General features: G+C 40.8%; 2 protein-coding genes across 3 annotated transcripts; one reads left to right on the top strand and one right to left on the bottom strand.

The window, feature by feature from the left end:
• Positions 1-911: 911 nt before the first annotated feature.
• On the top strand, positions 912-10,857 carry CUNH5orf49 (chromosome unknown C5orf49 homolog). 2 transcript variants are annotated; one of them, XM_042868863.1, is made up of 4 exons: positions 912-1,138; positions 3,773-3,889; positions 8,589-8,643; positions 8,922-10,857. In XM_042868863.1, the coding sequence occupies exons 1-4, from the start codon at positions 965-967 to the stop codon at positions 8,927-8,929; spliced, it is 354 nt and encodes a 117-aa protein (XP_042724797.1). In that variant the 5' UTR covers positions 912-964; the 3' UTR covers positions 8,930-10,857. The 2 variants fall into 2 exon arrangements, with proteins under 2 accessions (XP_042724797.1, XP_042724796.1); XM_042868862.1 differs by having other exon boundaries at positions 8,589-10,857.
• On the bottom strand, positions 10,086-17,932 carry FASTKD3 (FAST kinase domains 3). Its single transcript, XM_042868861.1, has 7 exons — positions 17,851-17,932; positions 16,283-17,743; positions 14,998-15,083; positions 14,231-14,393; positions 13,415-13,484; positions 12,311-12,425; positions 10,086-11,162 (listed from the first exon to the last, which is right to left on the bottom strand). The coding sequence occupies exons 2-7, from the start codon at positions 17,712-17,714 to the stop codon at positions 11,064-11,066; spliced, it is 1,965 nt and encodes a 654-aa protein (XP_042724795.1). The 5' UTR covers positions 17,715-17,743; positions 17,851-17,932; the 3' UTR covers positions 10,086-11,063.
• Between the last annotated feature and the right edge of the window lie 44 nt (positions 17,933-17,976).

Here is a 17,976-nt window from a genome sequence, read left to right as displayed (position 1 = left end):
ATCATAGAATATCCCAAGTTGGAAGGGACCCAAAAGGCTCACTGGGTCCAGCTCCTGCTTCCACACAGGACTACCTAAACACAGGACCATATGTCTGAGGGCAGTATCCAAACACTGCTTGAACTCCACCAGGTTGGTATCGTGGCCACTGCCCTGAGCAGCCTGTGCCAGGGCACAAAATGAAGCTAGTCATATATCCCCAAGCAGTACAGGAGGAAAGAGAAGAGCCAGTTACACGTGCGTATTAATATAAAGTAAGCAAATAAATGAATATTGAAACTAGGAGCCAGGTGTTACTGGGGTAGAGCAATTTTAGAGCTAATCACTTAATTGAAGTTGCAGCTGGGAGTTGCTCACTGTCAGTGCCCCAAAGTGAGCATGCAAAATTTCAAATCAACCTGAAAGGGCTAAAACTCAGAAAAACATGCCTAGCTTGGCACTGAGTGTTGGCAGGTTCTTCAAGATGCAGATGCCTCGTTCTGTTGGAAATACCATGTTTTGGTGTGTTTGTTATTCAGCCTCTCCAAGTGTGAAAATGCTCCCACGGAAGGGAATTTTGGCAAAGTGCAAAAGATCCCCTTGGGGAAAACAAATCAATAAATAAAAATCTCTTTTGGTCCAGCTTTGTTCTCATTTGCTTTCCCAGCCTCCAGAGACAGAAATGAATCAGGAGCTGGAAGGAGGAAGGTGTCAGAGGCCACGCTGGGCTGGGAGCAGGGCACGCTGCCCAGTGAGGAGGCTCTGAGACTGCTGCTTAAAGCCGAGCTGAAACCTCGCGCATCATGCTCGTCAATGTGCGTCTCCAGGTTTAATACGTGACCAGCTCTTGCCCGGGCCGAGGGCTCCGCGTTGTCGAACCGCCTCACACATAAACACACCCCGAGTGCTGCGCCTGCCGCTTTCCCCCTCGCCGACCCGTTCCGCGGTGCCGAGAGACGGCAGAGCGTTACCGGGTAACGGCAACATGGCGTCCGCCGCCACAGCGGGCGCAGGGGAGCAAGGAGGGGACGTGGAGGAAGGCGGCAGCGGGCTGGGGAGGAGGCGCCCACCTCCCATCTCCTCTCTGTCAGCCTTCAGCTACATCCCGCCCCGGCGGGAAGGTCCCGCGGAGCTCAGCTACTTCCACCGGGTGGCCCAGGTGAGGGGCGGCTGGGCAGGGCAGGGCACCGGGCAGTAGCACTTTGTGGTTGGGTAGGAGGTTTGGCGTTTCCAGGGTGTGAATTGCAGGCTGAGGGGGAAAAGGTAGTAAAGGAAAGTGTCACTGGATGGTGCAGAAGGCAGATAAATGGTTGCTCAGTGGCTGCACAGTGATGAAGGACAGAAGCTCAATCGTTCCGTCTGGAGCAGGCTCAGGGGAGACCTAATCAATCTCTACGACTCCCTGAAAGGGGCTCTGTGGTCAGGTGGGGGTCAGCCTCTTCTCCCAGGTAACAGCAGTAGGACCGGAGGGAATGGCCTCAAGTTGTGCCAGAGGAGATTCAGGTTGGATATTAGCAGTAATTTCTTCTCAGAGAGAGAGCGGCGAGGCAGTGGCACAGACTGCCCAGGAAGGTGCTGCAGTCACGGTTTCTGGGGGTGTTCAAAAGCCATGTGGATGTGGCACTGAAGGACATGGTTGGTGGGGATGAGCTGATGGTTGTTCCGAATGATCTTGGCGATATTTTCCAAACCTAATGATTCTGTGATTCTGTGGCACTTTTTTTTTTTTTTCTTGCCAGCACGGTTTGCGTGGCATTGTTGAAAGACAGGATTTGCCATTTTAGATTCAATCCTGTGGATTTCAGCATCGCTTTGGGAACGTGCCAGATGTTAAGGAGCACAGGTGGTGTTGTGCATAACAGAATGTGGTAAGGCAGAGAACAACAGGAGTAGGCCTAGGGAAGGTCAGAGGGCTTGGCTGGTGTATTTGGGGGTTGATGGAGCTGGCAGGGAGAATGGCTCTCCAATCTGCATGGAATTAACAACCATATGCTGGTACTTTTGTTTTACAATACAAAATTTGCTTTCACACTCCCATTGACAAGGTTTGTAAACAAAAATTTATTAAAAAAAAAAAAAAAAAAACAGAAAAGTACTTAAGAAAATGAAACCTGTATGTCAGAGGCCAAAGCAGAGAGAAATAGAGAAAGATGTTCTAGCATGTGTCCCAGTGCCAGAAATTTCCACTTGTTAATCCTTTGGCTGACAACTACTCCCTGTACTACTTTATGTAAGTTATTATATCCATTTTATTGTCCTGCTTCCCCTTCTGTGATACGGAAAAAGCTTTTATCTACTTTTTGTGTGGTTGGAATATTAATGTATATTAATGTATATTAATGTATATTAATGCAAAGTGCTTAGCCCCAGAAGCAGTACACAGAGGATGCCCCTCCACCTCGTCCTAGTAAGTCTGCATTTAATAACTGGGAAATAACAGCAAAGAGGCAGGATTTTGAGCACAGAATTGTTTCTGTACAGAAGAACTTTAACAGATGACCAGGGACAAGCGCTAACTCTTAACAGGTTGGCTACTATCTGCAAGTTTCAGAAAAAATCATCTGCTCTGACACAGGTAACAAGTAATAGACACATAATGCCACATGAAGAAAAACAAAGGAGCGAGTAACATTCCCAATAGTGAGCAGAGATTAGATGCCTACCAAAATTCTAAACAAAACTGGTAATGTGGAGAGGAGAGGACAATCAAGGAAGCATGGGAATAATGAAAGTAGCAAATCAGATGCAAGATGCTCTTGAATATGCCTGAAATTGTTTGAGACTTGGTAATTTCTGAGGAATGAAGGGATGTATAGGTTGCAAATCAAACCACCTCTTGGCAGAACCAAGTAGTAGAGCTGTGCTTCCAATAGAAACGTGTGATTACAGTGATGCATTGCTAGCATTCTTGCCTGAGATTTCCTTCTGAGGGAGCCTTCTTGACCTGCCCTGACTTGAATGTTTTTGGAGAACAGTAATGGTGAGTCTCAAAGGGCATGAATTCTCCAAAGGCTAAATTAAGCACACTATAACATTGAAAGGTTAAAGGGGAAAAAAATAAAAAAAATAAAAATAAAAAAATAAAAAGGCAGAAGAAAATGCACAATTTTTTTGGTTTGTAAAAAGTCATGTATAAAACCAGTAATCCGTTGACTTTTTAATGAAGAACATAAGCAACTGACAGCATATTACAGCAGGGGATTTTGTCCTTTTCATGAGAATGCTTTTTGTATTTGAAATTCCTCCACTTCTTTAAAAATTAGATTTCACGAATGCATTTTTTAGCAGATCAGATCTTTCATGTTATTCAGCTGTAACTCCAACAACAGATATCATAAATACAGTAATGTTCTGCGTTGTGATTTACTTTATTTTCGTGTATGAGAGATTACAGGATTACCACTGTGGCAGGTTTCTGAGCTCTTCTCGGTTCTGCTTTAATTAGAAATTAAATGGCGGTTCCACTGTGGGGCACCTTCACATTTTTCATTCCAAATTGATTTTCTGTTCCAAAGTTTCAACAGATTGGAGGGAAAAATTGAGGTAATTTGCCACAAGGGAAATTTCAAAGATGGACAGATCAAAAATAAAAAATCACATATTATTCAGTATTTTTATTGCACATTATTTCAGAAGAATGACCCGAGCCTGCAAATGGCAGCTCAGATGTATTACAGTTGTCATACTCCGATGTTATGTGTCCACTGCTTTATTATTGAATCCTCTGTATGTATTCTATATCATATGAATTTAAAGAGGACTGTTATTTAGCCATTTTTCTCCTTTTCTAAAGGCAGGAGGGGTTTCCATCTACGACTCCATTTTTAAAAGACCAGAGGGTTACAATGAAAAACTTCACCGATGCGACAGAGAACATGCAAGGAGTCGTGGCCTTAACGTTAATGATGAGGTAAGCCTTCAATAATTTCAAAATTATTTTTGTTAAAGGTACTTTATTCATTTTGACATGGCTGGAAATAAGTGAAGATACCCAAGCTAGCTCTTGCTCCTTGTGTCCTGTAGATTTCCAGATCACAAACCTTATTTTAGTTAAAGAGTAGGGGAAAGAGATGCGTGCAGGGAGCCAAACCCTCTGTTACAGAGTTTCAGTGATCAGTCTCTGCCTCTCCTGAGTTTGCAATTGTGGTTGTCCTGCAGCTACTTTTATGATGCTTAAAACTTGTACCTGAGAGGGCTGGAGCTAGGGACTCCACCTTAACCCCAGTCCTGTGATATCCCCATTCCCTGAACCTTACAGTGTGAACCCATGTTTGGTGAGACATCCCAAGTCTCTAAAAGAGGTTGCCCTGCAGGAAGGGAATTTGTAGGGAGCTCGTGCAAACGAGAGGTCAATCAGACAGCCACAGACATGCCTGGAAAAGGCTAACTGAAGCAAAAGCATTCAAGGACAGGAGAATTTGAGTTTAGTGTGTAGTCTGATAAGTAAGGAAGTATGCAACCATGTTTTTGAACAGCTGCCTTAAAAATAGGAATACTATAATCTATATACTTAGATATAAAGATATGCTTTTTTCTTTGTAGCATATGAATAATACATACATATGCACACACACAGACACAGAGGATGTCAAAAAAAAAAGAAAGATAAAGCACAACCTCTGTGTATTAATGGCCTTGAAACTGCAGTGGATTAATAAGATGGAAAAATGATGATAGACTAAGAATTGTTTCCTGTGTTAAATATGATAAAGAGAAAAACTTGAAATTACTGTAATTGCTGTGAAGTAAAACTGTTGAGATTATGGGACAAAGGCCACTGCTTATAATTCCTTTAACTAGCAGCTATACATGCCAGACATTTCACTGCACAGTCATAATCCCCTTTAGTTCTATCAGACAGTGCAGGGAGTATTAGGTACACTCAAAGGAATCACAGAAGTGCCCCTTAAGATTATCTGCTCCTGCCTAGTAACTCACCTGCAAATCTGCATGAGGCCAAAAGCCATGTAAATGACCAATCTAATGATAAATGAGCCAATCCCTCCACCACCTAGCCAGCATCAAACCCAATATCCAAGTGAGACATCTGTGTAAAAACAGTTTTATTAATGCAGCATCTTAATGGTTTCTTTCTTACTCAGATTTTGCTTCCATTCAGTACCAGCAAGTCACTTTAAAAGTTTACTTGCTGAAGCAAATGCTTATAGGCCAGAATGCAGAGTAGTCCTGCTGGGCAATGCACACAAGTGACTGCCTGGGAACTGTTCTAAGCAGGTGTCCCTTAATCCAGTCCTTTAATTAGCATGGAGGCACATCAAAGCCACAGCTGTTGAATGATGCAACATGATCCTCATGCATGGGATGGCACCCAACACTGGACTTACCCATAACTAAATGCAGGTCACGTACTCAGATCCTGCTCCTTAGTTACCTCAATGGCTCTCACAGACCTTGTATAATACCAACTATTTTATGAAACATAATAAATAAAAATACCAAAATTGACATCTTTCTAATACAATGCTGAAAGGAGACAGGTGGAATTCTTTACAGTACACTTCTTTCTTTGAAGTGGAAAAAAAACAAATCATTACAAGCAAGCCTTTCCTTTCCTGCAGAGCGTGGGCACACCCTGGGAATCCAACAGTACAATCATAGATAGCTCAGTTTAGCTGCACATAATGCAGTGACTAGAGCGAGAGTGTTTGCACATGGTTGCTGTTGCTGATTTCAAGTGTTAACAGTGATAGAATTACATGCTGTGAAGGCATATAATGGGATACTTTCCAACCAACCGTGGAAAATTTGATATCTGCTTAATGCAGAACCTTAAAAATCATGGAATACTGCTGCATAGTCAGCACTGTGCTACCAAGGATGCTGAAAATCTAATCTTACTTATTTAAAGGAAAAATGAACTACCTATGATCACATACTACTACTTGTCATTGGCAAGCAAAATCCTTTTTGGCCAGCGAAGACTATTTTGATGTTACAAAGACAATCTCACCTCAGTGTCTGGTATGATCATGTAGCAAATCCTCCTGGAGATTATACTAAGGTACATGGAAAACACGAAGCTGAGGTGATGATAGCCATCATGGCTTCACTAAGGGCAGATCATGCCTGCCAAATTTGGTGGCCTTTACGATGGGGTTGCAACACTGGTGGATAAGGGAAAAGCAACTGATGTCATCTATGTGGACTCGTACAAAGCATTTGATACCAGCTTGGACAACATCCTTGATTCTATAGCTGGAGAGACCTAGGAACAAGTGATGTTCCTTAGAGTCAGTACTGGGATTGACACTATTTAACATCTTTGTTGGTTACATGGAGAGTACAACTGAGTGCATCCTCAGCAGGTTTTCTGATTACGCTGAAGGGAAGAAATGCCACCCAAAGGGACCTGGACAATCTCGAAGAAAGCCTATGCAAACCTTGTAAAGTTCAACAAGGCCCGGGTCCTACACCTGGGTTGAGGCAATCCCAAGCACAGATACAGGCCAGGTGTGAGGGAGAAACACTTAGGGGTCTTGGTTGATGAGGGGAAAAAAAAAAAAACAAAAAAACATGAGTGAGCAGCTCAGAAAGCAAACTTCTTATGTCTTGAACTGTACGAGAAGAAGCACGATCATCAGGGCAGGGGAGGTGATTCCCCTCTCTGCCCCACTTCTGTGAGACCCTACCTACAGTACTGCATTCAGCTCTGGGGTCCCCATCATAAGAACATGGGCCTGTTGGAGTGGATCCAGAGGAGAACCACTAAGATGATTAGAAGGTTGGGGCACCTTCCTATGAAAACAGGCTGAGGCAGCTGGAGTTGTTCAGGATGGAGGAGCAGCATTCTAGTGCCGAATGGAGGCCTACAAGAAAGCTGGAGAAGGACTCTATCAAGGTGTTCAGTGATATGACAGATGTTAACATTTTTAAACTTAAGGGGGTAGATTTAGATTTGATGTTAGGAAATTCTTCACTCAGAGGGCAGAGAGGCCCAGGCTGCCCGGAGGAGTTGTGAATGCCCTATCCATGGAGGTGTTGAAGGCCAGGTTGGATGGGGCTTTGGGCAACTGGGTAGAATGAAAGTTGTCTTGCCATGGCAGAGGCTCAAACTAGATGGTCTTTAAGATCCTTTCCAACCCAAACTCTGCTATGACTCTATGAATGATTCTGTAATTTCTTTAGTGTTTATCCACAGGTGGGAAGAGGGGGACAAAATGGTCTGATGTTTCTTTTCCTGCCATTCTTCTCATCTGTTGATTTATATATATTTTTTTTTTTTTGTTGTTCTGGTGGGGTTCAAAGTTGGTGAACTGAATGGCATTTAATGGGGCAGTGCAAGATAAGCAGGTGAGCTGGCAGGAGAGTTGAAGGAAGAATGGTTGCTGCTTCTTTTTTATTTGGGGGAAAAAAAAAAAAAAGGCTTATAGCATCTTTCCAACAATCTTAGATTTAGATTTGTCCATCTTTCAGGATATGTTACACCTGACTGCGCTGCTATGAGGCTATTTGTACCTCTGCTTCATCTTGCATTCTCACAGGAAATGTGGTGGTTCATGTGCTTCAGAGGTTCTATCATAAATTTTAATATGACTCAGACTTGTGTTGTAGCAAAGAGCTCATTTATTTGCACCTCAGCTGTGGTGAGGGGTCTGCATTTTTGGCTCTCCTTGTAGATGTTATTTATGTTGTAGTACTAGGCAAATACACTGGGGACCAAGGCTTATTGTGTTAGCCATTGTGCAAACATACAAGCAGCCTGATAAATCTGAGACCTTTGGCTAGGGAAAGCAAAACAAACAAATCCTGCCTGCCTTTCCCTTCTGACTCCAGAGCTCCCTGTTGCTGCAGCACAGGAAGGAACTGCAGATTGCAGATAGTAATTGTATGGCCACTTAAAATGCACTTTATTAAGGACAGGCTTAGAATAATCTTGTTTTGGATGGATTATTTTTTAACAATTTCACTTCTTATAATTGCAGAGCAGTTATTTCTGTAATCTTGGAGCTACAAACTGTTTTAGTAAAACCTTTCGTTGTGCACAAATCTAGTAGCATATGTTTTATGTCCCTAGGGGAAGGGTTGTATGGGCCAGTAGTGGTTGTGCAGTTTTTATTTAGGCCTTTTTTTTTTTTTGTGTGTGTGTGTGTGTAGTGGTTTCACTGAATTGTGCAAACATGTCCTCCTGGAATAAGGTATTCAAATCTTTAGTTTTCATATTTGTGTAAGTCAGTGCACAAGAAACAGAAACAATGAAATCTGTGCCATTTTCCAGTAATGTGGTGTTTACTTTTGCCAGTAATCACACAGGGTGTGAGGGTGTGTATGTTTTGTGTGTGTAGGGGTGTGTAAGGGTGTGGGTGGATGGGTGTGTGTGTGTGTGTGTGTATGTAGCTTAGGTGGTGGTGCGGCACAATTCCACGTCTTCTCATCATCCAGCGATACTATTAATATATGTTAAAAAAACAACTAGGTTAGGAATGGAACATGAGAGTGCAGATCACTGCTACATAAATATACCTTTGTATAGCAGATGCTGTACAGATCCATCTGTTCTCTTGCCCCCAGGCACAGTACATTTAGCAGTAGTTAGCTGCCAAGTATTCACTCTGTGATATCCTCATAAGGAGAATGTTACATTTTCACAGGAAATGGCAAGACCTGTCGCTGTTTTGTCATCTTCAGAGTATGGGAGACACAGAAGTAAGCACACAGAGCAGCTGATCCGAAGTCATGCAAGGATTAATTGTGTGCAGGCAGAATTCTACAGGAAAAATGGCATTACGTGCTTATTGGAAAAACCTTCTCCAAGACTGGATCCGTGCTAACATTGCCAGCAATATTTGTCTGCAAAGAAACATGTCAAAATGCAGAATAGTGCTTCTGCCTTTTTCTTCTGCGTTTTCATTAATGAAAATGATTTATATGAAATAACTGCACTTTTCCTCATGCTGATTCAAATCTATGTTTTCTCCTTTTAGTTTCTTAGAAGTCTCATGTAGAACATCCACAAAAGCTGAACATAGGAAGCAACACTGGAAATTAAATCTGTTGGGTCAACAGACGTCTGTGCTATTTCAGGCAGTAGCTACAAAATTGTTCACTGAATGAACATTAAATTTGCTCCTCGGGGTATTAATACTTTCTTAATACTTACAGTTCTTAATCCCTACAAAATCTGTAAACATATTTTTCTTTTTTTCTGCAGAACAGTAATTCAATCAGTAATTCAACCCAGATTTTCCAAAGTGGATGAGAAAGTAAATAAAGATCTGATTTCTAGAAGTACTGAGGAATTTCATTAGAGTTCAATTGGAAGTGAAGTTAAAGGGAACTTCTCAGTGCTTAGCATGTAAGAAGACACTAAAATTTTGATTTAAATTATTTTAGGCATCCTTTTTGCTGACATCAGTTAAGAAAAATGCTGTCAGAGGGATTGATCTGTCACAAGAAGAATCACTTTTGTAGACCAGTGCTCTACTACAAAGAGAGCAATAACTTGTTAGTTTGGTAGAAAGGATTAAAAAAAACCCAACAACACAAGTCACTTAAAAATTATGTCTAGAGGTAAACGTCTAAAGCCACTTAAACACCTTCTTCCTTCTATTCTCATTGAATCTAGTAGTGGAGTTTTAAGATATTTTCAGGAAAAGAAACATCTTCCGCAGGGTGTGCATCCTTGTGGTTCTGCAGCATCATTGATCCTGTTGTTGTTTAAAGCTGAAGCAATATTGATACTGTTCAATATCAAACATTTCGCCAGACCGATCACACTCATTTAAGAAGGATTGGAAAGCCACAGCATTGACTGACACTGTACTTCTGTCAGATACTTAAATAGGAAATGAGTCTGCTAGGAAAAAATAATACAAATAAGTACTTCCTGTAGGGCCTTGGATATGCAGGGAACTAGGCAACTGATAGAGCATTTGGTATGATGTGAGGAGCTGATTATACAGAACAGTCCATTCTTAGAGGTGTTTGGCACTTTCAGGCTTGTAATGTCCCCTCTTTCAGTGAGTAATGGCTGTGGATAAGAGGGCAGAAACTGCTACGTTCCTTTTCAACAATGAATACTTCATTAAAGAAATCCAGCAGCATTAAATGAAAAGGAATCACACACAGTATAAATGAAGTGAGAAAGGAATGTTTTCTAACAACACCAGAATGCTTTATCAAGGGTATCACAAGTGAAGAATCACAAGTGAGATAAAATATGACCATATTCTATAGACGTTATTTTTAGTTTGGTACAGGCAGTACAAATTACTTCATTCAAATAGTCTCACTGTACTTGCAAACCATCTGTGTTCAAATAACTAAAACGTTTGAGAACACTACCACCTTCTGGCCAATGTGAGAAACGTGCATCTCCAGATGATTTCCACCAAAGGAGTGTAAGTTAGCAAGATACCAGCATTAGTTTACTTATCTGTGCTTATGTCATCTACTTCTCTTTCAGTATCATCTCACCCTCAGGTTTGAATGTTTTTCACATGTTTCTAATCCTATGACTTCTCATTCAGGTGTGTGACTGACTTCTTTTAATGCTCAGTGTCAAAAGAATACCTTCATAAAAATTTTATTTTCTGTAAAGCAGTGCTATTTAGTGATCAGCACTACAGCTCCTAAGTCTGTGTAATAAGCTAGTGATGCTTGTGCACCTACTGCAAATTTTAGTTTTCTAAAACACTTGGAAACAACATACAAAAAGCTGGGAATAAATTGTATAATTTCTTATTATACAGTCAAGAAAAAAACCTGATTGATTGGTACATAACATGGTACATTTTGTACATTCAGCAACAGCTAATAACCTTAAATAGCTTTATCTGTCCACTGACAGTTGTGATTTAAAACAAGTGAAAATACAAGGAAAATGCAGTAGTGACTGTTTGGTACTTTTATCTATTAATACTATGCAATAAATATTTACATAAAACTTAAGAAAATATGTTACTTTTTATTACTCTTTACATATTAATTGTTCCAAATATTGGAAGGTCACACATTCAGAAGGCGAAATCATCTGACATGGAGTTATTAGAATTGTTCTCCCATGCACAATATGTACACGTTATGGTACAGGAGGTCAAGCTGTGATACAGTGGTATTCTCCATTGTCAGCAGCCATGTCCATATGTATGAGGAAAGATTTTTTTGTGTAGATATTCTGCCATTTTTCTGCAAGATTTTATACTTCCTACTTCAAAAAATGGAACCTGGAAATGAAACCAAAACGATTGCTGGAAATATATTTTAATAAACAACAAGAGTAAGTTTAACGTTGATTAAATAGACATGCAATTACACATCAGAGTTGCATTTTAAAATAAAACATTTACTCCTAAGTTTATTACTGATCTGTAAGTCTTGGGGGAAGTGAATAGAGGTTATTGCAAAGCAAATAGTGATGTTTATTACGGTTTAAACTAAGTTAAATACAAAGTAGTTAAGCTTATGTGCTAAGTGCTTATAAAGGGAAAAAAGCATACCAAAACGTGAAAGTCTAGCATATGCTTATAGGTAAATATATCCCTATTTATTTCAACAGGAAAAATAAAGGATACACTCTGCTTTGGAAAAAATGTTATTTCTGATATAAAGCAGTTCCTTTTCTTCTTTTTTTATACCTTGTTTCTAAACTCCAAATTCGATTTTAAACTGAAAACTCCCGACCTCTTTAGTGCATCCAGAAGGGAGTCGGGAAGATGTCAGAGGGCTGGAGCACCTCTCCTACTCAGGCTGAGAGAATTAGGGCTGTTCAGCCAAGAGAAAAGAAGTTCTCCAAGCAGACTTATAGCGACCTTCTCGTAACTAAAAGGGCCTACAAGAAAGCTCGAGACAGATTCTCATCAATGACAGGATAAGGAGTAACAGTTTTAAGCTAAAGTAGGGTAGGTTTAGATTAAATCTATGGAAGAAGCTCTTCACACAGAGGGTGGTGAGGTGCTGGAAGATGTTGCCCAGAGTTGTGTTGGAAGTGTTTGAGGCCACGCTGGATGGGGCCTTGGGCAACCTGTTCTAGCAGGTGTCTCTGCCCATGGCAGGGTCGCTTCCACTCCATGATCCTTCCAAACTGTTTAATGCTTTCAGTTAAGTCAAAATTTGAACTGTCATCAGTGCAGATAAATATTCTTTCAAGCAGTCACTATTTGTATAGGCAGAAAGTACTAACTCATCCAAGAAAAAAAAGAACTTATGTAATGAACTCTCAAATAGGCAAAATCTAGGCAAAGAGAACATCATGTAGAAAGAGCAGTATTATACCTATCTTAGGAAGTGATTGCAACTACAGTTTTAAACATTATAGAAGAATCATTTTTCACTTGTTTTGTTAGCCAGAGTAAAAACTGTCAAGGGACTTTACCTGCACAACTTTATAACCAAGTAACTGAAGATGCCTCTGTTTAATAGCTTCTTCTCCCAGCAGATTATGGCTATTAACACAAAACCTATTTTGACCATCAACACAGAGAGCAATTCTAAAATCAAGCACAGAAAAAAAGTCAGTTCACTTAGTCACTAGAATTGCTGTAATTCCTAACAAGAATGAGACAGTACCTCCTCTTATTCCCAAACGCCTCCTAGAATTAAATGCAGGCTGGGATTTGCCTACTTTAGGACAATATAAATTACTCAGAGGGAAGGAGGGGAAAGACTGAAGTTTAGCAGAACTTATCTGAAAAGCAAATTTATATGCTCTAAACAAAAATCGCCACACAAGTTAATGATAAGAATTTGATAGTTTTAACACTACTATTGGTAAGCTGTTTTGAATTCTTCTAGCAGGAAAAACAAGCAAAATACTTGTCTCATGTTGGAAGTATCTAGCAGCTAGATTTATTCAATATATTAGTGATTCAAATTAAACCTGTATATGTGGTTGGCAAGCATCATGGACTGCAGCCATAGTTTTTCTACTTGGTTGCAGTTGCAACCACAGCACAGGAAGGGTGCCCAAATTTATATCTAGGGATTCTCAAAAGAATCCGTGTTTAGCTTGTTCTTTTAAATATGTATGCATTTTTCAGTGCAAATGGCATCTGTGGCAAATAATCTTACTTCAGAGGATCCATTAGAGAAGTGTATTTGTGAAGTAAAACTGATAAAGACTGTGCTAAATCCTTGCAGACACTCCCAATTAATTTGATTTTAATCTGCAAAATAATTAAACGTGATCAAAATAGATTAACGTAAGTCAGACCAACACCTCTTTGATCCTGACTGTCACTGGGTAGAGAGACTAATTATCTAACACCTTGTAGTCAGGAGGCAAGACAATGAAGAAAAAGTACAGATCTCTTGTTTTACCAGCTTTGTCTTTTTTTGCCTTTGGTTGTAATGTGAAACTTCGATGTTGTTGAGATCAATGCAAAATTCCAAGTAACTTTATTTTTGCCAGAGGTTTACCCTGGATACTTTTTATCAGTGTTAACCAGCACTTTACCTGTGGCACCTTTTATTCTCTTACCGTGTGTGTACTTCTTCACTTTGAGTAGCAGGCAACATAAAGCCTTCTTCATCTAATTTAATCTCAATATCTAGTATAGATGAAATCATGAGAAAATTAAAACCCATTTCATGTAACAAACATCTTACTGTGATTTTCATGCTCTGAGCTGCCAACCCTCCAGCTCTCCCTTTCATTACTCACCACCAAAGCAGAAAGATTAGGCAATTGCCACGGTGGCATTTCATTTTGCTTTAAATGAAAACAGTTGTTTACAAGGAAAAGGGAAACTGGCAGTAAAAATAAATTATAGCTGAGTTAGCAGCTATTTTCAGAGCAGTCCAGGTGAGTAAACATTGCAGTTATTTTCTCTCCTTGTTAAAAGTCACTTCGAAAATTACATAGAATTGTAGGGATTGGAAGAGACATCTGGAGATCATCTGGTCAAACCACCTCCTAGCACGGGTTTCCTAGACTGGGTTGCAGAAAAGTGTCCCATTCACTTACATATTTATCTATAAAAAGGGCAGGTAGAACTCAAGAAAAATAACTTGCTTGTGTCCAGATTCATAAGCAATTGTAAAAGCCAGGCCAAGGCCTGTAGCTACATTAATGGTACAGCTATGGTATTTGCTGCATGTACTGTAAGTGCAAAGTTAAAGTTCCCATTTCAAACCTTCCACAGAGCCTTCTTTGCATTCCAGTGTACTTTTTCCATATTTGCACAGTTAAGGATGCAAACAAAGGGAATATTTTTTTTCTATTTCTAGAAAATACATGGAATTTTTGATAGCGTAAGTACACATTTAATTAGTCTGAAGAACTAATGTTACTTACCAACTGTATAGAAATATGGTGTTGATACCTCTGATGAAAAATATATTCTTTTTTTCAGTAAATATAGTAGTCCACTCTTTACCTTTTTGAAGAGGTGAACATCCAGAAAGCCATGAGTTGTGAGAAAGGTATTTACTTGATACTTTGGAAGGAGTTTGGGACCCTATAGAATGACAGAAAACCCAATCAGACAAAAGAAAAGGCAAGATAAACTTTTGGCAATTACAAAATAATTCTGCAATAATGTAATAAAATGTACTTGGTACATTTCAAAGCTATGTCTGATGAAGACCTCAGCGTGAGGTATGGCCTGCTGGAAAATAAAACCAACCAACCAATCACCCCACCCCCAAACATCCTCAGCAAGCTTCTGTGCTATCATGCTGAATAATATGTATTGCTCATGAGAAATGCACAACTATTTCCGTTCCTCTTCATCAGGCCAACATCAAAGTGGCTGATCTTTTATGCGCTCCAAGACTTTACAAACCAAACCTTAAAAAAGGTAATAGTTGATGGAAAAGTAATACACAGAAATACAGAGAATGCACTTGAACTTATAGCTAGTCAGATCTTTCAAACAGACACATGGATCAGCCATTCAAACAAGTAACAACACTTCATATTTACACCAAGAAATACAGGCTGTTTTATTCAATTCCAATGTTTTTACTGCAAAGACAGCCCTCAGCTTCTATCAGTGTGCTCATACCTAATGACATCATCACCTGCTTTTAATGTCAGTTCCAGTTTTGTATCTACCGTACCTTATAAAATGGGCACTCCAGGGTAATGGTTAGAAAAAGCTGTGTTAGCTGGGAGGCAACAACTCTGTCCAAACCAGGTGGCTGAGCTGAAACAACAATATTCAAGTTTATAGGTTTACATTCAGCAGGGTAACTTCACATATGCTGTCATGCAGAAATTAGGAAAAGAGATTCAGTTAAACGTGCAGCTGTATTCATCCTTATGTGAATGAACAGAAAGATCAGCTACGAAATGATTTATTTAGAAAAATAAGGAACTGGTTTACAGAAATATCAACATGAGAAATATACAATCAGCAAGATCTTGGGGCTGTCAGAATCTTTCACACAAAAAAAAGGAAGATCTGAGAAATGCAAGATGTTCTACAGGAAGGCATAAACTTCATCTGAAGTCTTGGACAATTACGCATCTCCATCTTCTTCCTGAAACCCTGAGGATGGAATTGTAGTGCTCACTACAGGCAGGAGCTCAGGGCATGGAACAAAGAGGGGCACAGAGCAGAACCACCTCAGAAGTGTAGTTGGCAGATATGGTGCCAGCGGGAAGAAGCACCATGTAACCACAGTAAAGCACAAAGTAATTTATAAAGCAGGGCAAAGCACCAATCTTTATGAATCAGTAAAATATACGAGCCTTAGAACACAATTCATGTTTTTATCTAGATATTTTAAAATAAAAGCCAGCAGTTAAGGACAGGCTGGTATATTATGACACTACTATGTTTTACAGGCTTATTTTTATTTAATTAAGCCATAAATTATGCACTGCACAATATCTTTTATCAGATTTATCCATGTATCTCTTTTAGTTTTCAGAAGATTATTACAAAACAGTATGGAAGGGAAATAAAACCAAATTGAAAGCAAAAATACAATAATCTGTATCCTGAAAGGACAGAACAGGAAAATTAATAGATGAGGTCCTGGTTCTATTTTAAACTCACCTGAAAGGCTGGACACAATGCAGCCCGGCAGAAGCATCTAAAAAATGTGTGTAAGATGAAGGACAACTACAGAGAAAATCAGAGGGGTGGTATTTTTTGGAAAGGCATGATTAACTGAAATAGAATTTTTGTGGAATTTGAAATCTCTGTTTAAGACTGCAGTGCAATTTTCAAATTCTACTGAATGATGAACTTGAAAGGCAATTGCAACTGTGACAGGGAAGCCTCCTGATAACTTTTCTCCAGTCACCCTTATCAGCTCCTGGTTGTTTTGACAGGATTAGACATACCATAAAATAGTGAGAAATGGAGAGTGCTGGTGGAGAAACACCGCTTCTTACCTTGAAGCTGTTGCAGGAAAAAGGGACTAAATATTTTTGGCAGAAAATTCACTGGATAACGCTGAATAAGAACACATGAGTGCAGCAGATTCAACAAGGTGTGAGGCTGAAACTGACTAAAACGAGCATGTAGTATTGTTTCAAGCTTCCTAAACAAGGAAGAAGCATTTGGAGGGAGGTAGTTTAAAGTCCCGAATGGGACAATATATTCAGCAATCTGGTCAGTGGTAAAGCTGTCAGCATTAGAAATGAAACCTTCTGCCACTGCATCCAAGATAGGCTTCGAAAGGATCTTCTTTTGACAGCAGTACTGCATGACTTTGCTGACAGTTTCAGGATGCATAGTAGGGATGGACTTGGGAACATGCTTTTCCAGTGCTTCTGTAAAAATTTGTTCACGGTGTCCAAAGAACAGGAAGGCTTCCAGTACGCTTACCAACTCATCATCAGTAAAGTGAGGAACATGCTTTCCAGAATGCTTACATAATGCTAAGATTAAGGGAACTACCTGAGTCTGATGGAGAGCCACCAGCGAATTCAGTATTACACTTGTGAACTTTGGACTCAGCTGGTAAGCTATGGTTAAAGTGGCACTGTTCATTCTGTTTAGCAAGTCCCAGTGTTCCCTTTCCCCAACCACCACCTGCAGTATCTTATAAACCATCGCCATTTCCCTAGGACTCCAGTTCTCAATGTCTTTTTCTTGCATGCGACTCACAATCTGTTCCAGCATAGCATAACTTGGGCCTTTCAACTCGAGCAAACTCTCTCCAAGAGAGCAGAGATTGTCAACAGTCAGCTTTCTATTAGCAAGCCGCTCTTCACACTCTGAAAGCAAGCGTGCTATCAGTGTACTCTGGGGATCTACACGTAGCTTTATCAAAGCTTGCAGTGCATTCAGCAGCCCACTGTTGGACAATTTTGAGGACTGAAATTCAAACTGAAAGCATAATGCCCTGAAAACTTCATTCTCTAGCACATCTTCAGGGTTTTTCAGGCCGTTGTCATCCACCTCAACTTCAGAAATCCTCTGCAGGGCTCCCGATGCCATAGTATCAGACATAACTTCCAAGGAGCGAAGAAACTTAAAAATCTCTTGCGACGTACGGAGGCTTTTCAACGTCCTGAAGAACACTTGTTCCTCCGTCCACCGCTCGTCAGCCTTAGCGTTGCTGCCCGTATCCCCACAGAGATGCACGCTTTCATTAACAGAAAGGGACCGCATCCGCAGCTGCACGTGGCTTTTCCGACAAAACACATCCCGACATTTGTCCTTGGAACACAGCACCCTCACGGCCGTGGCACGATAGCTTTGGGGCTTTCGCCGTTCGCTGACGAAGCTCAAGCTTTTGCTTAGGGTCATCAAAATACGCCTGCTCGCTGGTGCGCCGGGTGAACAGAAGTGGAAGCTTTTCAGGCTGATCAAAGCCATGTCGGAACGAGCGTGTCCTCAGAAGACACCTAGAAGAAAAAGACGTGAGCGCACGAACCCGCCCTCGCCTCTCCCCCTCGCTTCTCGTCCTTCCTCGGCCCTTCGGAGAAGCGGCGCGGACCCGACAACGCCTCACCTCCAGCGCCATGACGGGTAGCGCGGCACGACGGGAGCTTCCGGCGCTCACTGCCTCGGCCCCGCCGGGTGCCGCGGGCTCCCGGCGCTGCTCTCCCCGCTGCCGCCTGGGCCGGGGCCCCGAAGC

Source organism: Lagopus leucura, unplaced genomic scaffold (assembly GCF_019238085.1).
Source record: "Lagopus leucura isolate 7727_CA_CO unplaced genomic scaffold, USGS_WTPT01 Super-Scaffold_100002, whole genome shotgun sequence".
In the NCBI taxonomy this organism is placed as follows: domain Eukaryota; kingdom Metazoa; phylum Chordata; class Aves; order Galliformes; family Phasianidae; genus Lagopus; species Lagopus leucura.
The sequence above is the reverse complement of the archived record's forward strand: the minus strand, read 5'-3'. Positions and strand labels throughout refer to the sequence as shown.